Below are 26,484 nucleotides of genomic sequence, written 5' to 3' on the forward strand. Positions count from 1 at the left end.
ATGCAAGGATACCACAGAACTACCTTAGCAGCTAGACGGTCGCAGTCCATCAGAAACTAAGATTCAGGGCTTGTGACTGGCCTTTACGGCCTGCCATCCCACCCACCAAACCATTGACCCCCTGGAAGGAGAAATTCCTCACTTTGACACAAATACAGCTGCACTAGTAGTGCTGAGCCACAGCCCAGCCTGAGCTCAGGAACTACGATGCAAGAGCAGGAGAAAGTCAGAGGGGTTTAGAGACCCCATCCAAGGTTTTATCCCTCTTCAGCCACAGGGAAAGCCAAACAGGCGATGCAGCAGGTCCCAGAAGGCAACAGTTACAAGGTGTTGGCCACTCAGCTCATTGCTCGCTGGGACATTAGTCCAGGAGCTACATTTCTGGATTAGAAATGGGGTGGTAATAGGACTTGGGCCATCCTGCCCAGGAGAAAGAGGACTAGCAAGTCACCCTTTCTGGGGGTGCTGAAGGCATATAATAGGGCCAGTAGCATCCTTTGCAGACCCTGCCCCAGGAAACACTTCACATATGTTCTCTGCACAACTGGTATCACTGAGCCCTAGAGAACAGGTCAATGTAACTCATGCTGGAAGGGACCTCCCACAGCGACCGCACCCCAACTAGCGTGAGCACAGCAAGAATGTAGCTTTCAGAGCTCTCCAACTTCCTCCAACCAGATGCCATTTTTAGAGCTCTCAGGTCTGAGCCCCTCTACAATGCCACTCAGCGTTTCCTCATCCCCTGCCAATGGATACACTTATGGCTCATTGCCTGAGGGCATCCACTGATACTAGTTCCACTGCCTCGTGTACTGTTACGTGAAAGCTACCAGGAAACCCAAAAGCTCATTTGTTGGACAACCAGTTGATAAGACATGACATTTCATTGTGTGTTTTGAGACACTGAGCCAATGATTTGATGTTAGGCCATGCGTGGTTCACACATTGGTGGCCCTAAGTGCTTATGGAATTCTCCCTTACTTCTCCCCTCCATGGTCTTGGCTAGTGTTTCCCAGTCATTGCTACATGTACCAGCACTTCAGCAGTTTACTGCTGTTTCCTCACTAGCAATTCCCACAACTACCATCTCTCTTCTTGATTAAGCTGGAGCCTACCAGCAGGATCTTCACGAGCTCCTCTCCCATTGTGCACAGGCCTGCACCATACGAGCTAGGTCCACCCCCAGTCTTGGAGCAATCTCTAGGAAGTCAGAGTACGAATTGAACAGGAGGACAGGCAGTGCCAACGGACGGGGTTCAACACAGAGGCTGGCCACCAACTTACCTGCTTATGGGACGGCCATTTTTTCTTTACAAGGATTTTAAAACAGAAAAAAAAGAGGAGATTACTGACTTCCAAGGTCAAGGTGGTCACCAGCTGCAGGGGAAGGAGAGAAAAAGAGTGACTGCTACAGGCAAGAGCTAATGTTGCAAAAGCGGCTCTAGTTTGTGCTACAAGACAAGCACAAGTGATGCTCTCTATGAAATTAAATTTTCAGAACAGGGCACAGTAGCTTAGACTGGAGAGTATTTCATGGACACAGTAAGCTTGCTTTGTGGGAGGAGGTAGATAGAGCTATTTTCTTGTTCCAAGAGAAAAGAGATTCAAGCCTCCTGCTAAGTAAATAAATCAGAGTCCCTTCCTTCCCCCACCACGTCCTCAGAGAAAAGAGCCATCAAAGAGTTCCAATGAGACAGGTATTTATTTAGTTCAAGCGCTAAGGAATTTTTGTTGTTTTATATTATCAAACAGAGCTGAGGTACCAGTGACATTCCAACATGAAGAAGAGAAGGAACCTTTTCCCCCCTTTTACAATTTATTCAACTACTTTGCATCAAGACAAAAAGTGAGTAATGGACAGTTGCAGAAGGTACTGTACATCATCAAGCCAGAGTGGGGAGGGGAAAAGAAACAAAGCGGAAATTTTTACTGTTTTAAAACCGTCTTTAAAAAAAGAGCCTATTCTCACGGGTCAACTGGCAGCGTGGATGGAAAGAAAAGCTAGACAACTTGGAATGAGGAAGCACCGTACAGACAAACATTCTGCTTCCATGTACATTACCGGGGGCTTCCTTTCACTAGAAAACGGGGTAGTATTAGAACCTGTGTTGGGAGTCATGGAAGCTAACACGATGTTCTATACGATTGCAGTCAGTGGATGCAGGGACAAGTTGTGTTAAACAAGTCCGGTAGTCAGAGGTACGCCCTGGTTTCAGTGGGAATCTACCACGACCAATTGAAAATGTTCAACACACGAGCTGTCCTGGTTTATGCAACCACAAAGTGTTTAACATGTTCAAGACACGACTCCTCGAGGTCAGGTTCTAACACTCATTTTCAGGCAAAGGCAAGTCCTAATGGGCTGATCTTGCAAACCCTTACGCAAACAAGCAGCCCATAGCTTGCACAAGTAGCCCCATTAAAATAAGGATGATGACTCGGCTGAGTAAGGACTACTTGCTTGAGTAATCATCTGACCAGGGCCGGCTTTAGGCCGATTCCCCTGAATCGGGCCCCGTGCCTTAGGCGCCTTTTTAATTTTTGTACTCAGCCGGCAGTGGTCTGCTTTGGGTCTTCAGTGGCATTTCGGCGGCAGGGCGTGTGTGTGTGTGTGTGTGTGTCCTTCAGTGCCACGGAAGACCCAAAGTGGACCCCCCCGCCGCCGGGTATTCGAATCGGGCCCCACAGTTCCTAAAGCCGGCCCTGCATCTGACTTATCTAGGGCCTGGCTTGTCAAACGTTTCAAGCTTAGGGCTAAGAGTTGCTGTTCAAGCACCGTGTTTTAGTGTTTTCCTTATACTTTATTGGAGGCAAAAATGCTGCGCTTGTTTACAGAACAAACTGAATTACTTTCAGAATCCAAGCCAAAGAAAACTGAATATTAAAAGCAGCAAGATGGGGTTTTTGTTTTTTTGCACAATAAAGGCGACTACAATACAGGAAAAGTAGCCAGGTTTTCCTCCCCACATCAGCTTCTTTGAAATAAAGAATATGATCCTTCGTCATATTTCACTGTTTATTTCAAGACATGCCACGTCAAAAAAAAAATCGCCTTTAATATTGCATTATAAAAGCACTTTACATCTCATTTTTGCCTTTAATGTTAAGTTATTGGTATGCAGAGTTATTATAAACCCCGGGCAGGTATTGATTTGACATTCAATTGCAGAATGCAGAATTCCACACGTTCTCTGCATATTGCCAGGTGACAGCAGTGGGGGAGGGGGATTATTCCCCCAGGGTTGGTTATTTTCAGTGGGGGAAGGAGAGGAGGGAGGAGTCTGAGTGTTTTCGATTCCATCTTTAGACTCCGTCGATTAAGTAATGCGTGTAAGGTAGACTTGGGAATTTTTTTCCTGCACTGTAACTCAGCAATACTCTTCCTGCAAACAATGTATTTACAATTGTGTTTATTAACTGACACAGCAATTTCACAAGGACTAGTAAAGATTACAAGGGTGCGCGTCTAGTGTATTGGTTTCTCTGTGTTTCTTGGATAGCTACATCTTGCAACACTGGCAAAACTCTACACGGATTCCTCAGCAAAACAAAAAATACTGAAAATAGTAAAAAAATTAAGCCGAGAAATAAATATCAAAGAAAAATGGTTAATTGTAGCTTAGTTAAATATAAAACTAAATTACTAGCTATTTAACCAAACTATACAGATCTAATGAAAAAACTAAACCAACTTGGAAGACCCAACATAAAAAATGCTAAAAATTAAAGGCATACGTCTGCATAATCATAAGTTTCTTTCCATCCTATTAAAATTCCCTTCTTTTTCACTTAGGGTCTTTCAAATCTACTTCTATAGGCTCACAAGTAAACATCCCCCCGCCCCCAATTTACTTAGGACCATGATAAGGAAACCCACAAGCTGATCCTCCATCAATCCACCCCATATTAACTGTCAAGTATTGTAACATTTCTACTTGTTCCATCAAAGGCTGTTTTGTCTTTCTGCTACAATTTGGACACGCCAATCCACTGACAAAATTGTTTTTAGTGCTGATGCTGAACTTTGTTTAAAAATTCCTTTTTTTTAAAATTGCTTTTCTCCCCGATACAATAGCCAAAACGTCATGTTCCAATCTCTCAAGTAATAATTTACTTTATTGGAGTTCTACATCAAAGAAAAAATGCTTTTAAAACTAATTGTGTATCCAAGACATCTGTTTACTTGTCTTCGGCAAAAGTGTTTCGTTAGCACACGTGTCCCTCCCCAAAAGAGCCATTTATCAATATCAGAAAGACACTTAGTATTTCTGGGTCTGCTTTCTTGGAAATTTGTTCATATTGACTCTGCAAAGACTAAAAGACTCAGTAGCCTTTTTCAGCATCAAAACCCTGCTAAAGTTTCAGGTTTCCAAAATGTTTGGGGCTTGAAAAAAGATTCAGAGCATCTCAGCATAGAGGATGTTCTAGCTCTTGTTTATTTGATATTGAAAGGGCAGCATCTAATCCTTAAGGAAAAGCCAACTCTGCCTCTCTTTTGACTGCTGTCTAGCCATTTCCAGTTTGATAGCGAAATCAAGTGGGTAAGATATAAGTGTTATTCTGCACATTCCTCTTGACCAAGTCCAATTCAAAACTTACTCGATTTCCATCATTTCAAAGAGCAATATTATAACATTAAAAAAGGAACAAATATTAAGAAATTGTACCTATCTTTTTAAAGTTATAACTGGAATATGCTGGAATATTTTGGCTTTATTTTTTTCTTATAAATAATGAAGACACTGACATTTTCTTTTGTGTGCGCGCTTGTGAAGCTAAGAGATCATCTCCACGAGACAGCCAGCAACGATGAATTGCAATACGTTATTACTGAAAGGGGACAGTTCAAGCCAATATTCACACCGCAGTCAATGAAGAGTAAAGGGAGGGGAAGCAGTGATGTTCTGGAGGAAGGTAAGAGAAGCAACATGGTATTAGCAGGAACAACCTCCTTCACTGACGGGCTGCTCTTGAGGCTTTTCCAGTTTTATGTCGATCACTGGAAGAAGTAAGTTAAGGCAAACAAGTGGGAGCACTCCCCCCTTGGCCCTGTTGGGTCCAAAGTCAGCCTTGCTCAGCCATGATGGTGGGCACAGTCATCCTCGTTCTGCCATATTTCTCTGCACTGCCTCTAGGTGGGGCTTTCGGCTGGCATTTTCAGAGAAGCCTAACACAGCTAGGCGCCAACTCCCACTGGCATTCAATGGGGCACCTCCCTTGAAAATCCCAGCCTCAGACACAAGTCAAGGTAGATTTCCTAGCCCCCTTTACTGATTTGAGATTTGTGCTAATTACCCAAGAGCGTGCCCAGGCCAGGCGTGGGGTGTCCCTGCCAAGCTCTTAGAAATGCAGTGCCCGCCCCATAAGATCTTTCCTTCCCTGCTGTCTCCTAATCACCTCTTCCTGTTTCCAAGGTATCTGTATAGTAGGAAATGAAAGGCACACAGGTTGAAGATCTCGGACAGTCTCTAAAGCACGGCTAGCTCGACAATGGCTTGTATGTCCAGGCTTTCCAGTGGTAGACAACAGCAGCTTTCAGTTGGTGGGGAGACACCCACTGGCCAGTAGAGCCCAGCAAGAGCAGAGAGACGCTTGCTCTCTTTTCCCTTCCCTCGGCCCTGCTCTCACCACCGATCAGAGAGCAGCTCCTGCAGGTCCCCTTCCCTGTGTGCAGCTCCAGGGAGGTGAGGAAGGCCCAGTTCATCTCAGCAGCATTAACCCCTCCACACCCCCCTTCAGAAACCTCCCCCCCATGGCCCAAAGCCCATAATCCTTTCCATTTACAGAGGACTGAGGGCTATGGTGGACTCCGGGACAATTTTTCAACCACTCTGTGGGCCAGGGAAGACGGAGAGTGACTGGTACAGAGTATTTGTCTCCTAGGCCTGGCAAACTGTGAAGATTGGATTATAAATAGGCGTTGTCCTGATTATCTTGCCGTTTTAGTAGCCATCTTTTTGAAGCCAACACTGCAGCTGTATCTCCTCTGAAAGCAGGAACCCAGATCCCTAATGGCATAAAGCCCATGTGTCAAACACATGGCATGCGGGGCAGATCCCACTTTCAGGACCCTTCCTTCCAGCTTGCAACCGCCTCCACACTTCCAAGGCATTTGACCTGCAGTGCCTGCACTTCAACAGGGCTGGACCCCTGAAGTGGGAGGAGCTTAAGAGCTCATACCTGATTGGTCACAAGCATCTGCGCTCTTCCTCCTCACTCTCCTTCTCCTTGAGCACCTACAAGGGCTGCAATGTCCCAGCGTAAAGAGACTTCTTCCCAGCCTCTCGCTGCCACTGCAGAGCCCCATAGCAATGGGGTCAGGAGAGCAGATGCTTCTCTGCTCCCCCACACCCCACAGCTTCCTGCTGCTCTAAGTACCCCAGCCTCAGAGAAAAGAGTGCCCTCCCCCCCCCCGTCACTCCACCCCACAGCCCCAGTATCTAGGAGCAGTACATAACAGAGGGAGGGGGGCAGGAAAGAAGAAGAGTGAAAGTGAGGAGGCTTACGTGCCCAAAGGACTAGTGAAAGTTGAACTCCAGGTTCACGGAGTGAGACGGTAATTTGGCTCTCGCTGCAGGAGGAGTCTGACACCCCTAACATAAGGCATTCCAATCACTCACAAGTCACTGCCCAGAAATTGCCAATTGTGCGTCAGAACTGCAGTGGGGGAAAGAAGAGGGTAATAAGATGAGATTTAAGGTCCAGCCTCTCAATCTACCAGGTTTAGAAGGATGCTGTGGCACTGTTAATTGAGTCTGTAACTTTTGGCATTGGTCCTAGACTGGATCAGAAAAAGACAATCCCCAAGTACAGACACGTACATTCAGTTACTTATACCCATAGCATCTACTCCATGGCCAGGAACACTAAATGCACTATACACAGTAGTGAGTCTTCAGTCAACCTGGAACTTCCTAGAGGAACTTGTTCTAATCCCCCATCTCTTTTCCTACCATACCCATAATGGGGTTTAGGAGCACTGACCTTCCCACACTACCGCACCATTCCCAGGTGCTGAGAACACCTTTGTGGGAAAGAACCATGAATCCTTTCTCCCAACTCTCTCACTGCTGCTTACTGGTGTCAATGAGCAAAACCTACCCCTTGCAATGACAGCCAATAGCGAACAATGGCACAAGGTCACTCAAACGCTCTCCTCTGACACAGCCTCTACTAAACGGCTCCCTTTCTGGTGCTCGGATCCCCAAACCTGATGCTCCATCGCTACAGTGCACCCAGAGATCACAGGTGGAACGCTGAACACTGCCCCCCAAACACGCCGATTCATGTCAGCTCAGCACAAGTCTCAAACCCGTCTCTGCTCAGCGAGCTCGGGGTGGCACGCAGTTCGTGCAGCTGGTAACACCAAGTATCTACTCTTGGGGAGGAAGCTTTTCTTTACAAGGGATGGAAGGAGATAAATGGGGAAGGACGAGGTCAGCAAGAAACAAAGAACTGAAGAGTCCTTTGTTACAGTTCTGTCTTGTAGTTTTGAGTCTCTAAATCCTCTCACAGTTAAGAGGAAGCTGTTTGAGGAAGATGCTTAAAACTACAGCTCTGCCAACACCATGCAGATGAGTTATGGAGCATGAAAGCCTGATGCTTAGCCCAAGTTCCTTGAACCCACATGGTTCTGTAAACAGGCAGTGGGGGAAAAAACTCACCACTGGTCTTGACCTGCGTCTACAGCAGAGGACACCCAGCGACAAGTTTTGCTATCTGCACTCTGCAGAAAGCCCAACTGGAAGTGGCTTTATTGCTCTCCCATTTGGAGACTGGATATAACTCCCTGATGGAGGCAGCAGGAGTCACCGCATGCAGGGACTGAGGATCTAACACTGGCCTTCTTATTAATAAAATGGGCACTGATTAGCCTGTCAGCTGTGTGCTGCTGAGAAAAGGTCCTTGATTAATCAAGTACACGTCTCACACAGCTCAGGATTTAGCAGCTGCAATCTATAGCTGCTAAAATCATGGTTTTTCCTCCGCAACAAATGTGATGCTTAAAAGGCCTTGTTTACATCTGATCCACTTACTTCCTCCACTGCAGGTGTGCGCTCTTACAGTTCCTGCCTCGTTCCTTGCCAAACAGTACTACAGAGCTCCACCTTCCCTGACTCATAGGCTCACAATGCCAGCTATGTATTTGAACCAGATTATCCCCTAAAACCTCCCCTCTATCCTCCACCCGCTTTTTCAAACAAGATCATCAAGCTCTGCTGTGATTTCCTCTCCTCCTCCACTCTTACTTCTCACCTCACCCTCCAACTCCTCCACCACCATCCACAAAAAATCCATCCACTCTCACTCTTATGCCCTCTCTTTCTCAACACTTGCTCTCCCTTTTGGCGTTATCCCCTGGAGATAAGCATGCTCATGTCCCCCATACTCATAAAAGACCTATTTCCCTTCTTCCTTGCAGTGTCGAGAGAAGCAGAGATGATGGGGGAGGAAGAGGTCCCAAGATGTGGCCAGGAAGAGGTCAGAGACTGATTGCAACTGAAGGGTTGTAGGTGGTGCGGAGTTTGCTGATTGCACCCGACTTCTCAAGGTCTTGTCCTGCCTTGGCTTTCGTGACTATCACCTGGATCTCCTACCTCTGAGCAAAGCACCTCTTGGGGAAATCCCCTTATGCCTCTCTCAGAGCGGCTCCTGTCAGGGCACCTCCAGCCTTTTCTCTCGACAATGAGTGATCTTTATTGCAGGCTACTCGGAAACCTACCTTTACACTCCTGACCTGCCTCCATTCAGCTGTCGTCCCCCCTAAGCCCTCCTCATTCTTTAGCCACTGACAATGCTTTGATCTCCTGTTATTCAGGCCTCAGTTTGGCACCCGAGACTTGCAGCTTCATCCTCTAGAACAGGGGTTCTCAACCTTTTTCTTTGAGCCCCTCCCCACAAAACATGCTATAAACACTCCCCGGCCCACCTGTGCCACAATAACTGGTTTTCTGCATATAAAAGCCAGGGCCAGCGTTAGGGGGTAGCAGGCAGGGTAATTGCCTGGGGCCCTATACCACAGGGGGCCTTGCAAAGCTGCATTGCTGAGGTTTCGGCTTCAGCCCCGTGTGGCAGGAGTCAGGGGCTTGGACTTCAGTCCCATGTGGTGGGGCTTCGGCTTTCTGCCCTGAGCCCCAGCAAGTCTAACACTGGCCCTGCTTGGCAGCCGCCCTGAAACCTGATCGCAGCCCCCTAGGGGTCCCTGGCCCCTTGGTTGAGAACTACTGCTCTATAAAACACATCTCAGATCCAGCCTTCTCTGTCCAGACCAAACTTGTCGGGGCTCTCTCCTCACTACTGCAAACTCCTCCTCTTTAGCCTCCTTGACATCCAACCTGTTCAAAATGCTGGGCTGAGAATTCCCTTGCCTGGTGATCTGACCATGTCAGCTTCCTTTTAATCCCCTTTTCCACCACATTAAATTCAGGCCTCTTGTCCCACTTCCAAGGCACTTCCCAGCTGATCATCCCTACACCTATCCACTCACGTCACTGCATAACCCTCACCCCTCCACTCCACCAGTGCTCCTAGGCTCAACCTCCCTCAGCTTCTTTACAGCTTGTTCCACAAGTCTCCGGGCACTTTCTTCCACGCTGCTTCTACAGCTTGGAACAGCCTTGCTGAACTAGTCTGTAAGGATCGTACCCTTTCCTCAACACACTTCTGTGACGCCAATAAGCAAGTTGCCAACTAATAACAGGTAGGTAGATGGCCACCAGGGGCAGGTTTTATATTTATACTTCTCCCTCCCCCATCCTGCGTCTGTTACTCAGGGATTGCATGTCCCCATGCGTGCAAACCCCTAGCTATACATCCACAGAATTATGGCTCGAACACGTAAAGGATACTGTCTTCTCTGCTTTTGTCCTGTGTGCTCTCCATTCCAGGCAAGGCAGCTGCCACACGTCGGAAAAGCTGAAAAAGAGAAAGATAAAACTGATTAAAAGCATAGTAACATTTGTGACAACGTGTTCCAATTCTGCCGGACAAAACAGAATGACTTCATACATGCCTGTCTACTACCTCAAAATCTGCACTGGCTACCCTAAGAGACCAACACCCACAGTAACCTTTGGATCTGGGACACTGGGAAGCGCACATCCTCATTAACACTGGAAGTTACATTAATTGGACTCACCAGCTACGTAGTAACAGTTAAACAATCCATGAATGTCTTTGGAAACAAGGAACTCCGTGTGGGAGACAGGAACCCCAGAGTTCCAATCCTGGTTATGGCAAATCACTTCACCTCGGACCGTCTGCCCATGTGTAACATGAGAATTCAGAGCCTGCCAACTCCATGGGAAGCTAAGTGTTAGTTATCGGGGACACGTTCAGAGCGACGTACCATGCGCTAGACAGATGCCAAGTTCTAGCAGGAGAGCGTATGCCGCAAGTGTAGGGTGAGTCTGGCTCTTGCCACGTTTTCGTCGTCAGATGCTTGTTTGTCATTTCCACTTGTGCATACTTCTTGCCGCTAATTCATACCTGTCCAACCACACTTCCATTGGCATGTCCAGCTACATGGTGTTTTAAAGCGACGGACTACGCTGAAACCTACCTTTCCCCCTCTTCTCTGCCTTCTACAATTAGCCAGTATCTTTCCTGTAACGTGGAGCTCAGCTTTGTGCGGTGTCTGCCAGATGGCATTTCCTCAGCCCTCTGGACAGACAACAACCTGCAACCGTTTGCCACTAGGGGCCTATGCCACCAATCCCATTCACTAGTCCACTGTCTAGAACATATTTCTTAACGTTGTACATCGGAGTTCATGTGTGACATGGGAAATGTTTCCCTCGCCCTGTGGAATTCTGATATTTTCCTGCAGGAGAATCATGTACTGAAGGATGGTGCCCATGCTGAACCGTGTTCTCCAGAGTCACTGGGAGAACCAGCCACATCAAGCAGATGAGACTGGCACAGCCCTCCACAGCGCCATTCTGTTTCCCCCAATACCTCTGGGAATTACGTACAGACTCAAGTCTGAGCCTCTGGGGTGTGAAAAGAGAAGATGCACGAGATTACCTGTTTTTCCTCTTTCTGTAGCCCCTGCGGAACAACCCCAGCAAGAGCAGAGGATTGGATCTATGCTAGTGTACACACCACATGCCCAGTAGTAGACACCATGCGCACTGGGCTGGAAGATTCCAGGTGCTTGGGAGTTTTGCGGTCAGTTGGCTGAGCACATACGTGCAACTGCTGCTGAGGAGCCCCAGACTATAACCTGCAGACACAATGCTTGCTACAGAAACAGACACCAGGTATCTGAACCCCACGGTCATTGTGTCAGCATTATAGTAGTGTCCCTTTGAAGGCATCCCATTATTCTTTCACCGATCTCCTTGGATAACACCAGGCTTTCCTCCATCTACTCCAATAACCCAGCTTCCGCAGGAAACTGAAGAACTTGGAGAGCTACTTCGAGACACATCCGGGGTGAACCTGTTCATACTATGAATTTACTGCCTGAAAACAATGCTGAAATGAAATTCAACATCACTTTGTTGGCATGACCAGCAATGCAAATGTTGCTGAAATAAAAACAGACCAACCCTTCACCTCTATCACATATAGGCATGATCGTCCCAGGGCAGGGCTACACACTGCATTTGGAGTCTGCCCTATGTCAGTTTGTCATTACTGATTTAGTGGCAGGCTGCTACAAGGTGTGCTGCCAAACTAACAAGAGGTATAAGAGAGGCATTAGCAAAGCAAGTTCCCCCCACAGCTCCTATCAACATCTCATCCCTGTTCTTGAGGGATCAGTGTTCACGTTGCACTTGGCCCAAGCTGGGGAAGCTAATGATCAAATTCGGTGATGAATCCTGGTCATGTGCCACCTGAAGCACATTGCACTTCCGCTAAGAAGGGACCATCTCAAAAATCGACTCTATGTCCATTCAGTCCTTAGCCAACACCACCACCACATGCGCAATGTTCACTAGGACACGAACTGAGAACAGAACAAACTTATTTCATGCAGGCCCAGTCAGACTCTGATGGCTGAAGCACCAATCTGGGATGGATTTGAATCAATGACCTAGAAGTATAAAACTTCGTATCCCGGTGCTGGTCTCCAGGTCCTCCCGCAATTCCCCTGAACTATCCAGTCAGTCAAACGTCTGATAGATTTAACTGAATTCTCGTACACCAGCTACGATAAAGCAATAAAGAGCAGCCACTGACAAGAAATACTGACAAAGCACATCAGCTTGTCAGATGCTTAATAATACTGTCCATCAGCAGTGGATGGGAAACAGGCGGACAAGGAAGCCTATAGGATAAATGCCTATTCTTCTCACGTGTGAATGGATGGAAGGACTTGCTGATCAGGAAATAATTAAACCAATTTGGCATGTTAATATACAGAGGGGAAATAGACTGAAGTATCCGGCCAGCTTGAGTTCTGGTGTCAAGACATCCTATCAGATGGTCAATTTCTCGCTCCTGTCTCACATCCATTCCCCAACCCCTGCTTCCCAAAATAGAGTCTTGCCAGCATACTTCATACGTAACTGCTAGGAAAAGCACCACTGCCTCCAATGCATTTTTCAAGAGGCCGTTTTTTAAACTAGAAAGACATTGGCACTTTGCCTGGATCGCAGGAGGAAGTCGGGGAGAGATAAAGTCTCCCTCTTTCCCGTATGATCAGCAGGATTTTCATAGCCATTATGATCAAATCATTTGCAGACAGCCCTGCCAACCCCATTGCTTTTATTCATATTTAAAGAGGGATTTGGTCGGCTCTCTCAATGTAAAATTGATCATCCTCCTTAAGAGGCGAAATCTTTACAGCCAGTGATCCAAGAAGCTACTTAAGATCCCATCTCTTCTTCCTCTGCCAGTCCTAAGCGTCTAGTAGTATTATATTAGTGCCCATTGCTCTTCCAGAACTGAAATGCCTTATTCTCTTTCGGTAGTGACTTTGGGATAAGCCAAATGTGGTCACACGTTATTGGCAGTGTTTGAATTCCCTCTTTACCAACTCATCCTTTCCTGCCTAGCATTTCATTTGTTCTCCAAGCATTCACTACCAAGCTGGTCAAATTTTACATTTAAGGCACCAATGTGCTTTTTCAGTTGAGTCCTATAATGAATGCCTCCCTCCGGCAAGGAATGCAAGTCTCACTTCACGGCTCTGGATGTAGAGCAGTCCTATTAGATAATCTAGCCTTTTCTGGGGCAGGATTGTTTCATCATCACATTGCAATACAAACTGACATCAAACTCGTATCAAAAGGCCCACAAGTTTCTCGTCGGGATCATCCCATTGTCAGGGGACGTGGCAGCCTTCCCACCCCTGTAAAAGCATCATTAGAAGCTGGCTCTCTCTTAGGTCTCGTGGCCTCTGCAGGGCCAGATCTCTGCCGAAAGAAGTCCTGCAGCTCTGTCTCAGACACAGTGAACGTGTTTCTTAGGAGCTGAAAGCGCAGTCACCTCTAAAAATTTCGCACAAGAAAAACTGAACACAGATGGCAAGATCCTCAGGACAGGGAAATTGCCTTTAAAAGCACCATGAACATTTATGATGGCTGCATAAATAATAAACTGAGCTGCAGGGCAATGTAGCCTAGCGATCACTTCTGTTCAACAGGATGCTCTCAGCATTCTCAGCCCTGGAACGACACAGAGAAGGTGAGAGATGGAGGTGTCAAAAGAGAAGGTGCGGGCACAAAATAATTAAAGAGCAGGAAGTCACCAGGCCCAACAGTATCAAGCCAAGAGTGCAGAAGGAATTTAAGAATGAAGGGCCCGAGCAGCCAACCAAAACAGACATTAGCAACCATTGAACCCTTATACCATACTGGCAACGAGGAGTCTGGTGGCACCTTAAAGACTAACAGATTTATTTGGACGTAAGCTTTCATGGGTAAAAAACCCCATTTCGTCCTCTTTGTTTTCGTGGATACAGATTAACACTGCTACCCCTGATACTTGATACCGTACTGGAGGATGGCAAACTGATCTGGAGGTAAGTGAAGCAGTCACCCAGCCCATGCTGAAGCATTTCATTTGTGAAGGACGTGTATCAAATGACACAAAAATAGAACTATTCCTTTAGAACTTTCAAGGATGTTTCACTTCACCCTTCACTTCAGGCACATTTAATCCAGATTCTCAGAGAAGAGAGCCCGCTCTCTACGTTTTTTTTAACCTGGCCTAGTTCCACTCTCACATCTTCCTGCTAGTCCAAAAGAAAAAGCCTCGTATGGCTTCAGGATCTATACTGGGGAAAAGACTCTTCCCTGAGCTCCAAAAATAAGGCTTCTATATTATAGGCAAAGCCCAAGTAACCCACAAGTGAACTAAGACCTATTATTCCACATCAGGTATACTCAACCAAATCCCATATACAAACAGACCTAGCTACTCTGTTCCTCTGGGTTACAGATGGCTACTCTGCCACACAAGCATTGTTTTTCTCTTTGGGAAAGTCAGGAGGGGTGGACTCGGATTTACACCACTGAACCTTAAAAACAGAATTCCAAATCTCCAAGATAAGTGTGGGCATGGGGTAGAAAACATATTAGAATTATTCGAGGATGTCAGTAAAAGCAGAGAGAGAACCGGCAGATATCATTCAGACTTTCAATCCTCCAAGAAGCTGTTAAAGAAACTTAAGGGGCCAAGAGGAGAGGGATAAAGTTCTGCCAAGCATGAGAAACTGGTTAAGAGGGAAAACAAGGAATAAAATGTTTATTTTCAACAAGGCAAAAAGCTGGATGCCTCAAGGAGCCGTAGTAAGCTTTAGTGCATTCTTAAATGATCTGGAGAAAGGGGAGGGAGAGGAAGGGGGAAACTACCAAGCTGGCAAGATTCGCAGACAAGTGAGTGATTGGTGATTTAGGTTCATCTAACCTGAGTAACTCCAGAGGGATTTCAAGCTAGCCAAATGGATTGCACAATGGCAGATGAAATTCACTATGGACAAATGCAAGTTAATGCACATTAGAAAAATAATTTGAACTACTCAGGCAGATTTGCTGGTTATGGACAGCTCAATAAATCTGCTAGATGCACAGCAGCAGTTGAAAAGTGGTAGGATGCTCACAGAATGGATGACGAGACACTCAAAGTGAAAAAAACTCAAGTGCCCTCCTATGGCTATTTTACCAGCCAGGGCAAAGTACACACTTCTGAAAAGGGAAATTCAAAGTCATAATCAATCCGATCGCCCAGCTATGTATTTCAGGTACTTGTTCTACAGACCTCGTTACTGTAGTACAAGTACTTCGCTCTCTTTAATTACCCTGGGAGGCAGAGAAAATAGCAGTACCCTATCTGTACAATGGGGATCTGAAGCACAACACCTAAGTAATTTCTCCAGGCACAGGAGACGTCTGTGGCAAAACTGGGAATTGAACCTGGGTTTCCCCAAGTCCCAGGCTTGTGCCCTAACTGCTGGACGACCATCCTCAACACCCCCCTCTTGAACCTCTAAATAGCCAAATGCTGGGAAAGAGCCAAGGAGGAGACAGAACAAGCCATTGGAAGCTCCCCACATGCAAACTAGAGGTCAAGAAAGGGAGGAGGAGCAGCGGCTTTGTACTTCAGCAGGCAACAGTGGTTTTAAGATGAAATTATAAAGGCAAGTGATGAGAAAGATGAAGGGAGGCATTGGACCTCCAAGGAGGAACTCACAATCCGGGTAAACCCGACCTAGAGGGACACGTGAACATTTATAAGCTAAGGTATCCTAGAACTCCATCTGGTTTTGCTAGGCACTGCGCGATTCAGAACCAGGTACAAGTTCACCTGCTATTTTCAGGAGAAAAATACAGACGCGAGCCAAAAAAGGATGGGAGGATGAAGGATATTTGTAGTTAGAGCGCAGGACAAGGAGCTGAGGGGTCGCAGGCTAGACACCTACAGGCCTGATTTTCAAAAGCTCAGCACCCAACATGCTGTAATCTTGAAAATCTATCCACTTATTCCAGTTCCTAAATAGGAGCTGAACCGGTCTAAAAGTCTGACCCCAACTGTGGGCGTGGAGCTCTTTAGTGTGGCCCTACCACAATAGGAGCTATAGAGAACACCAACAAATAGCTGCTATTCTGTCAGACTTCTTGTATGATATTGGGCAAATCACGTAATCTCTCTGTGCCTCAGCTTTTAGGAGAATCCCTCTTTCCCAGTGTACTCTGCTGATTTGTTTAAAGTGCTCCGAGATCCCTGGAAGGAAGGGGTTACTGAAGTGCGGAATACAAATCCTCCCTCCCACCCCCACGCTAGCAATATTCACCAGCACTGAAAGTCAAGGTCACAAATTCATTTTTTAAAAATGTTAATTTTTGACTGAATCTGTTGATGGGAAGTGATTAGATTATGGCATTTAAAGCCAGCTGTTGACAGCCAGGATAAGTTTAATACAGCAATCCCTTCTTTACAGTCTGGCAAGGCGCAAAAATTATGCCTTTCGCTACATTTTTAACAAACATTATTGGACTAAAAAAAGGGAATTTGGCAGCTAAGAAAATCTACTTTCCCTTTTATGAACCATGTGCTTATCAGCCAGAGCATGTGTGAATAAATCCAATTAGGGAAAGTAGGATGGCTAGAAAGCAGCCTCGTACACAGAGACCTTATTCCTTCACAGTAGCTGCCGTACCCACATCAGCAGTCAGTGTATTTTCTCTCACTGACTTAGGAATTTCACAGGCAGCCGCATACACTTGGCACCTTTCAAAGGCGGGGGTGAAACACAGGAGCACGGAAGAGCAACAGGCACAAGGAGAATCTCTTCCCAGGCAGTTTTCACCTCTCATTCTGCCACAGCAGACTGAAGGGTCGCTCCTCCTCCAGTGACATCAGGCAGGAGAGCAGCCAGTTCGGTAGAGTCCAGATACTCCACCCCTTTGGCGTGATTGTTTCAACTCACTTCCTGTGCCAGCAAATGGATCCAACTGAACTGGGGATCTAACCGTGTAGAATAGCATAAGGAAACCAGGCCTGGAACATTAAATAGACCTCTCTCTAAACCAGGGGCACTCAACTCTTTCCATACTCAACCCTCCTCTCCCTCGCTGTCCATTCAGCAACATGGCAAGGGAAGGGTGGTCTCTGTCCCAGGTACTAGACCTGAGACTTTGGGGTTTGTTCCAGGGGAACAGTGACTAGGAAGAGGTCTCATTCTACAGGGACAGTGATGAGAGACAGATAGCAATTCTTCCCCGTTAGGTAAAGACAAAAATCACAGGGACAGGAGAAAGTGCCGAACCGTTAGACTTGGCCCATTCTACAGAACAGGGTTACCTCATGGGGCTGTGGTTCTTGAACTACTGCTACAAGAAACCCATCCTGTCAAATGCCACATCACCTGATGCCACATTCAGCCTGATGTTCTTTGAGAACATATGTAGAACATACCAGATAGCTGCCCTACGAGTTCTTCAGAGACCTCCCCTTTCTCTGCTGAGACTTCAACAGAGCCAGTGGAGTGAACTCTAATGTACTCTAGAAATCTGCACCTGCATGTCTGGAGAGGGCCCTGAACCAACCAATCTGGGAGTAGAATAGAAGCCTGAGAGAAACACAGTCTTGGTGGAATCTGCAGCTAGGAGACTGGACAAGACTTGTCCCATCAGCTTCTTTATTAGAGCTGTTCCTCCGGAGGGGATGGAGAAATGCAAACACCAGGCAATTGAAAAAGCCTCATGTGCCCAGGCTTCCAAGCTAGTTTATCTGCTGGTGCAAACCTTTTCCACCTGCTTGAGTTGCCTGCAAACAGTTATACCCCCAACTGCCCCAGATGCCTCTGAATCAAGTCAGGTACCTGATTGCTTATGAACCACTGGAGAACAAGGCTTTCTGCTTAACCAACATGCGTTCCACTCCTCTCCTCAAGACGGGAAGGGCTCTGTTAAATGCACTATTTTCCTGTGGGCTCATGTTTCCTTTCTTCTCCTGGAAACCAAATGGGGTTTTAGGGCCTGAAGGGGGAGCCCCACAAAGTCTCTTTGGGAGGGGAAGCCAGGAGGTCAATTCTGTCCTTGTCTTCAACATTACGTAAGTGCAGTTGAGCCAGTCTGCCATGCTCAGGTCCCGAGAACCCACTCCCTGCATTTCTCTGGCGGAAGAGGCAGGGAGCTCACTGTCAGAGAGCAGCCATGAGATGTGGCAGCCCCGCAGCATGCTAGTGGCACCCATGGAGCAAGGGAGGGGTGGAATGAGCCCAAGCTCTGCACCCTTTCCAGCTCTTCACTGCTTTCCAGCAACACAGAATGAACCAGAGATCAAAGCACAAAAGTAGATACACTAGGGCAAGGACTAGCACAGGTGTGACTGAAGCTAAGAGCAAAGTCTCGGGGCTGCTGTCTCCTGCCCGATGTTGTTACCCATTAGTCTGCCCTGGTGGAATGAGAGATTAAACTTCTTACATGCTATATTTCAAGAATTGTTTCAAAACATATAGGGCAAATACCACTTCTGAACCATTGTAGAGGTTTGTAAGGCATCTATCACAGTGCCCAAGTGCTGAGAACAATTTGGATAGCATTAAAATTCAGCATGACCGCTGAGACACCCTGCTCTTAACAACCAGAGGCTGATGCTCTTGATCAATGAGTTTATTGTATTGGATAGATTCCAAAATATTTCCTTCTTACCCTCATTTATTCTAAGATTGGTTCAAACTTAACCTACTGTGGCTTCCAGGCACTTGCTCAACCAATAAGACCTATGAGACTAGGTGCTTTGAGAAGGACTCATAGCTCAGTGTCATCCACATATATTAGAGACACTGGAATTCACGGTGTCTCAATGTGAGGTACAGTAACTCCTCACTTAATGTTGCAGTTATGTTCCTGAAAAATGCGACTAAGTGAAACGATGTTAAGCGAATCCAATTTCCCCATAAGAATGAATGTAAATGGGGGGGTTAGGTTCCAGGGAATTTTTTTTTTTGGCCATATAGTACAGTACTATAGTTGGAAGGTGCCCCCACTTTACCCCACACAGGCACAGCCCACTGGCACTGGAGACAATGAGGCAGACAAGGAGGCTGAAGGTGCTGTAGGCTAGGAGAAGCATGTTGCGCAGCAGCGGCAGCCTCCCCTACTCTGCAAGTACCAGGGGCGGGGGGTTCAACCCTCGGCCCGCCAGGCCACCCCTTTCCCCAAGCCCCCACCTGCGTCCTTGCTCCTCCCCTGCCTCCTGCCAGTGGCAATCAGCTGGCTTGTGGCATTCAGGAGGGCGGGGGGGGGGGGCGAGGACTCAGCGGGGCGGCTCCCCCCTGCCTTTTGCCCCCAGCAATCAGCTGGCAAGCAGCATTTGGGAAGGGGGGGGGGGGGGGAGGCCTGCACGTCGAGTCCTCACTCCTCCGCCCTCCCTCCTGAATGCCACAAGCCAGCTGATTGCCGCAAGCAGGAAGGGGGGGTGGTGGAGGCGCTGATCTGCGGGGTTTGCTGGCGGACAGGAGGCGCTGTGGGGGGGGCGCCCCACAGGGAAGCTGATGGGGGGCTGCCAGCTGTGGACAAAGCAGGCAGCCAAACAATGTTATAGCGAAGCATTGCACAACTTCAAATGGAGCAGGTTCTGTAATTGAGCAGGGACGTAAGTTCAAAACAACGTTAAGCAAGAGAACATTAAGTGGGGAGTTATTGTATATGCTGGAGAGGATGGATGAAAGTATTCAACAAGTGGAGTGCTACATGTGACGCCTTAAGGAACAGAAGTAGGGGCTCACCATGAATTTTAGGGATCTGAAAGGAATAAAATGATCCAGCTAACCGCCGTTCCATTCACTCCTACTACATATTGTATTTGAGTCAACACCTTATAGTCAAAGGTACAGAAAGCCATTGAAAGATCTACTAGCACAAGAATGGAAGTGTGTGTCCAAATAACTTTGCAAAGTTTTGTTCCAAGGTCATCCACTGTGCCAGCTTTAAACTAAGCATTAAGCCTGAAGGGTTTAGATATTGGAACAGGACTTTGCCCTGAAAAGACAGGCTGGAAGCAGGACTAACCTGCCAGGCCTTCAGGAATGACTATGGTGGCTGAAGGAGGTATTGACAATTTACATTCAGAATTGTAACTTAAAAACTGTCTTACGTTACACCAGTTTGAGTAGACAAAGATTAGTTCACATTCCCTAATCAATGCAATCGGCCCCCATATTTTGCACCAAACCTGCATACTAAATGTACTGCTAAAATCTGCGAATTTCCATCCTGAAATGGGCAAATTAGCGATTTGCCATTATTCTAGGCTTCATTTTAACTTCAACGCGTGATATGCAGTACTGATTGATCTAGAATTTTACATAAATGCATTTCATTATACATATCCAAAATATGCATTTCAGGACTAAAGTAATTTAACACTTGAATCAACTTCCTGTATGAAGATTAAGACAGTAATTATTCTGCAGAGCTAACTCATATCACATTATTATGAACAGAAGTTATCAGCCATGGGAAGGTCAACCTTGATTGCACCTATTCATACCGTCTTAGTAAAAATGGTGATTCACGCAGAAGGTCATAGGGGTTGCACCCATACTGAGGTGCTATTCGTAACCTTTCCCATTTTGTCTGGGGTAGAATTTCTTTGTCACTTCAGTAAAATAATCTGAGATCATTCAATGAAAGCAGCAGCAAAGAAAATGGAAAACTGAATGACTAATGCTCTCTCTTGTCTCTTCCCTTTTGGGACCTGCTTCTGCAACAGCTTTTACTGGACGCTGAGGCAGTGTTTCTGGGCTTGCTTTGTTGAAGATTCTAAAAATCTAAATCCCATCTGCTTTACGAAGATCAAAACCCACAGAAAGAACAATTCCTCCTAAATTCTTGTCAAGTGCCCATCTGAGTGTACTTGCTTACTCTGACTTCACTTATAGCTAGAGCTCACTTAAGCTTTCCTCTGTCCATTTCCACATGAAGACTTGACAGGTATATGAATTATTAATCATCTGTATTACGATGGCACCCAATGCCATGTAATAGCCTCCAGTGATTTAAAGTCATCCGTTGTGATTTGCTGAATACAATACTAAACAAAAACACTGCTGCATCCAAAAATCTTTAGTTTATTCAATAGTTTAAAAAACCATCCTATTGATGATCCTTTGAATCTTTTTTCAGAAAACAGAACAAAAATTGTGTCCAGGTTTAGCTAAAGTTAATTGCAAGACAATTTGTAAAACTAAGAAATTAAAGGCATTTGATTGCACAGAACCTTTGATATGTTTCTTAAAATTCTCTTTCAGGAAAGGGGCTACAACCAGACATGTCAAACCCACGGAAAGAAACAAAAAACAGAAATTGAGCTTGTTTTTGGCTTAATTGGCTTGTGACTTGCTTGTTGGCTAGTTTTCGGCTTGTAGCTTATTGCTTCTTTTTTTCTGATTGGCTCCTGGCAAGCCGGGCCGGGGGGAAGCAAGGGCTAGGGGCAAGCAGGGGGAGAGAGTCAGGTGTGCACAGCGGGCCCACCACAGTCCAGACTGTACGCCGGGGGGGGGATCTATTCACAGAGTGTTAGGGTTCTTAGCGATTGGCTTGTTTTGAAATAGGATTAGCTTGATTTTTGGCTTATTGTGAAAGTCGGGTGCTTATTTACCACGTGAAAGTTGGCAACTGTGGCTACAACACAGAAATAGCTTCTTTGTGCTGACAATCTGATCAATAAAGTTCCTGAACAGTAGAAAAAGCTAACGCTCGCCCTCACATAATGCATTAAATGGATCTACCACCACCACCTTAATGACATACCCTGTGGTCACCTCATTAAGTGCTTATTTTAGTTGCACCTTGTGTCATTTGCTCATGCAAGATCTATGCCCAGATAAAGCCCAGACACATGCTGTAAAAGGCTTGTTTATCCAATGGCTTCTCTGGGTTATCATAACTGCACGGAGGACCCAGATGTCCCTGTCCAACACAGCTAGCTAGCTCTTGGAGACCTATGTTGTCCTCCTAGCCTGGACAGGGAGTCACAGTAACCTTGAGGAGAATATAAATTGGGTAAGTCCAGAGGATTCCTCCCCCCACCTCCCAAAAAGTGAGTGGTCACCATCATTTCTCATTAGCAGTGAAACCTGCATCCTCCAAAAGGCAGCCCCTTCCTAAATAACCACTTCAGAATATTCAAGGCTTCCCATACAATCACCTTTGATTGGAAGCCAAACTCTGTTTGCAGAATGTTTGTTCGCCCCCTGGACGGTCACTTATATTCTATTTTACTTAAGTATTTTGTGCTTGGCAAGACCACGTAAAAATCACAGATCTGAAATACAGCAAAACAGCTTGATTTCTTCCCATGTTTTTAACACTGAAATCATATAGCAAGCTAACTACTGGTAAAAGATTATGTAATAAGTTACCGTTTGGTGTGCAGGGGGCATTTAGTGTTTGACACATTAATTTGGATACACAGTGTATACAAGACTAGGGTATATAAGTGTGCAGTAAGTTGATACAATAGGGTTATACAGTTATTAATGTACATTGATTGTTCTGTGCTTCATACATTAGATGCTTTGCAGTTTCATTCCTAGATATCTCAACAGGAGAGTTCTACATCTTTTAACACCTCACCGCCCTTCACCATAGGGCTGCTTGTCAAGTATCTTAGATGCAATGGGTAATATATGAGAAATGCCAAGTCAGTAAAGCAATTGTGTCGCCATACCCCATCTTTGCTCTGGCCTCTGAGTGAGCACGAATGGCTCTAACCCTTTGTTCACATTCTGCAATTACAGATATTTGCTACATGGGCAAGAAAAAAAAAAAAGGGATTTTATTGCACGTAAACACACAAGGTTAGTGCTGTAGCTTTTACTGCTTAGGCTGATTAGCTATTTGCCAAATGGAAAATTTATCTTCAATTAAACAGGCAGAAAGAACTTCATTTGGCAGTTCAGCATTTAAAAGGCAGCTACTCATCTGAATGCTGCAGCACTGCAGAAAGCTGTTAGATTGCCCTTCCCAACTTTAAAGTCTATCAGTCTGTAGTTGGAGGGGGTGGGCAGGAGGTCAGAGAATGATCATTCACACTTATAGTGCCTTCCAAATAACTATCATCCTGGTGAAGCTTAATTATTCTTCCTATTTTACCCCAGGTGAAATGTAGTCAGACTGATTTGTCCACAGGCCCATAGCAAAACCAGTGCCAGAGGTCAGAGACCTCAGACTTCCCACACTTTCAACCATGCTAACTAGTCCCATCAGCTTTTGAATACCCAGAGTCCTATGGTTCCAATCCCAGACAAATCATCCATCCTTTCCAAGTGGATAAATGGGGTTCCATGCAATTTACTGCAGGTGGGTCTTTCAAATGACAGCTAAAAACCCTGCAGAAGTGCTGTCTGCGGACTGTAGAATAGATGTTCCTCTAGGGTCCTTAGCCAGTTTCCTTATCTCCACCGCCATGGAGCATGCTGTACCCTGGTTCATCACAGGATGTAAGAATATTCCAGCAGACTGAGTGCACAGCACACACTGCCCCCCGTCACTTACCTGTTTTACATTGTATCCTGCTTTTGCACTAGTTTCAATGAACATTACATTCAGCTCTTTGGCTTTCCTCTCTCCCTCTTCAATGGACACTTGCCTGGGGAAGAGAAGAACATTAGAGCAAATGATATGAACATCCTGACAATTAGGGTTTTGCCTCCAACCCAAAAGATGTCTCCACAGTCCCAATACACATGTAGTTATACCTGGTAGGTACCGTCTCCAGACACCCACCATAGGAAGGGCACAACATTTCAGAATACAAGCTGGTCTTCTACAGTGCACCTACCAGGAATGGTCTACATATACTCAATCCTGCCTCAGCGTGTGAGGTTGGACGAGATGACCTCTCAAAATCCCTTCCATCCCTACATTTCTATGGAACAATACTTTAAGCTTTTCAGTAATAAAGCCAAGGTGGCCACTAGCCATTTTCTAAATTTCTTGCCAGGAAGCTACACTTGTATGGCTTGATAAGAATTAAGTGTTCTCAGGCTGTGCTAACTAGCAATTATTGACCTGTTTAGCTAAATCTTAACATGGTTATTTAACATCTTTCAAAATAATTGTATGTAACCTGAAAGTATGAAAAAACTGCTTAAGGTATTTAAGTTAAAGTATTTAAGTTTATTTTGTTTAAAGGAGCTAACGATCTTCCAAACAAATATCCTAAAGTCCTCAACATATACCCAGCTTCTCCCTGAACTCAAGTTTATGATACACCAGGGGTCGGCAACCTTTCAGAAGTGGTGTGCCGAGTCTTCATTTATTCACTCTAATTGAAGGTTTCGTGTGCCAGTAATACATGTTAACGTTTTTAGAAGGTCTCTTTCTATACGTCTATAATATAACTAAACTATTGTTGTATGTAAAGTAAATAAGGTTTTTAAAATATTTAAGAAGCTTTATTTAAAATTAAATTAAAATGCAGAGCCCCCCGGACCGGTGGCCAGGACCAGGGAATGCGAGTGCCACTGAAAATCAGCTCGCGTGCGGCCTTTGGCACGTGTGCCATAGGTTGCCTACCCCTGTGATACACCATTATGACATATAGGAAGCTAATGTCATGAAATTTACACTTTAACCAAGTCTGATGCTATAATATTGTCATGTTCAGAAGGACATGCAGCCATTGGGTGTTTATGTTTTAAAAAGACACTGTTTTGTACCACTGTGTATTGAGAGATTAGCATAAATCCACTGTAGCAAGGCAGCAGAATGTCCAAATGCCAGTGCAATTTTGCATTAGTGTGTCTGAAAAATTTCCCCCCTAAAAAATTACAGTAGGTACGAGGGGGGGGGGGGGAAGAAGGGGAGAGAAAAATCACTCAGTTCAACAGAAGCTTCTCTTTTAAACAAAATTCTAAACATGCTTTAGATTTTAATTTTAACTACATTAAAAACAAACTAATGTTTAAAGGAATACTCAAGATAATCATTTAAATTAGTCACCTGCACTAAACCTAGATTATTAAACAAACGTTTTAAATAGAGTTTACTCTTTCACTGATGCTATTGACTTTTTACATTTCACTCAGCTTGGACACTGAAGCTAGACTGGTTAATTTCACTTCCTGGTTCTTGTGGATATCGCTGGTTCTGGTTTGCACACACACACACACACACACACACACACACACACACACACACCCTACCTGTCCTGTGGGCTCACAATCAAGCCAGGAAATGTTTAAATAAAGTTTCAACTGATTTTTTTTTTAATCAAGAAATTTCTATTCACATCTGGCTTCAGCATAATTTAAACAAACTAGATTTGGGGCCAAAAATAATAGAATCACTTTAAACAGAGCTTTCTCAGCAAAATCAACAGCAGATTGGCAATATGATTAAGAAAAATGTACAAAGAAGAATTATTTCTCCGTACCTCTTATCTGCTAGATCTGTTTTATTTCCCACTAGCATAATGATGACATCACTGCCCCTTTCCGTTCTGACATCATCAATCCATTTTGTGGTTTGCTGGAATGAGTTTACATCTAGTAAGGAAGAGTGGACAAAGATGAGTGTCACTGTAAAATGTTCTTCCCAGATCACTGCCAATACAGCCATAAATCTTGAATAAAAGCCTCACATTCTCTGGTAATTTGTGCATTAGGGTTATGTAGAATCAATGGATGCAATCCTGACCCCATGGAAGTCAATGGGAGTTTTGTTATTTATTTCAGTGGGTCTTGGTTTTTACCCTTTGGCTTTAAATGCACCTGCAATTGAACTTAATCTATCCAATTATAAATGGACTTTTAATATCAGGAGTGCAAATTATGAAGAGTTTTTTATCACTACTTTTAAAGAACTGTTATTTCAATTGATTGAACGAAGGGCTTGTCTACACTATAAAGTTGAGTCGACGTACCGCTACCGCCGTAATTAAAGTGAAGGTTCACATTCATACCACGCTCCTTCTCTCAGCGGTGCTCCATCCCTCACTAGGAGTTTCCACCAACTGAAGTAGGGCATTGTGGGGCACTGACAGCTGGAGCCCCGCAGCCCTGGTGCTGACACCTCAGGCTGTCAGTGCTGGAGCGGGGAGGGCTCTGGCTGTCAGCCCTGCACAGGTGACATAAGTAATGCAGTGTCTACATGGACACTGCGTCACTCTACTACATCAACGTAAGCGCTACGCCTCTCGCCGAGGTGGAGTTAGTAAGTGGATTTAGTTGGCAATTTACATGGGCGGGGGCTCCACTGTAGCGTAGACACTTACATCAAGCTGCAGTTTAACGTATTTTATATACAGAAAGGGGGCCTAATAACTTTGCTATTTAATCTGTACTACTCACGACTTGAAAAAACACTGAATACATGCATTGGTCAAAGGGCCCTACGGTTTCAAGGATTTTAAAAAGCATTTAACAGCATTTATACACTTTGTGTTGCTTAATCATTTTGTGATCACTAGTTTTAGGCTTGTTCTCCTAGGAATATTTAGCTTATGTAATTACTAGCCACTCTTGTTGGGTTGATCACTGACCTCAAAAGAATTTCAGAATTGTTTACATAAGAACAAACA

General features: G+C 45.3%; 1 protein-coding gene across 2 annotated transcripts in view; it reads right to left on the reverse strand.

The window, feature by feature from the left end:
* Positions 1-1,683: 1,683 nt before the first annotated feature.
* The window catches only part of RAB6A (RAB6A, member RAS oncogene family), a 99,231-nt gene continuing 74,430 nt past the window's right edge, over positions 1,684-26,484 (reverse strand). For both annotated transcript variants that reach the window (XM_034759186.1, XM_034759187.1), the window contains exons 5-8: positions 25,339-25,450; positions 23,457-23,550; positions 9,849-9,915; positions 1,684-4,999 (exon numbers count right to left, since the gene is read on the reverse strand). In XM_034759186.1, the coding sequence (XP_034615077.1) occupies positions 4,935-4,999; positions 9,849-9,915; positions 23,457-23,550; positions 25,339-25,450 (338 nt within the window). In that variant the 3' untranslated portion in view covers positions 1,684-4,934. The remainder of the gene's footprint in view (positions 5,000-9,848; positions 9,916-23,456; positions 23,551-25,338; positions 25,451-26,484) is intronic.

Source organism: Trachemys scripta, chromosome 1 (genome assembly GCF_013100865.1).
Source record: "Trachemys scripta elegans isolate TJP31775 chromosome 1, CAS_Tse_1.0, whole genome shotgun sequence".
In the NCBI taxonomy this organism is placed as follows: Eukaryota; Metazoa; Chordata; order Testudines; family Emydidae; genus Trachemys; species Trachemys scripta.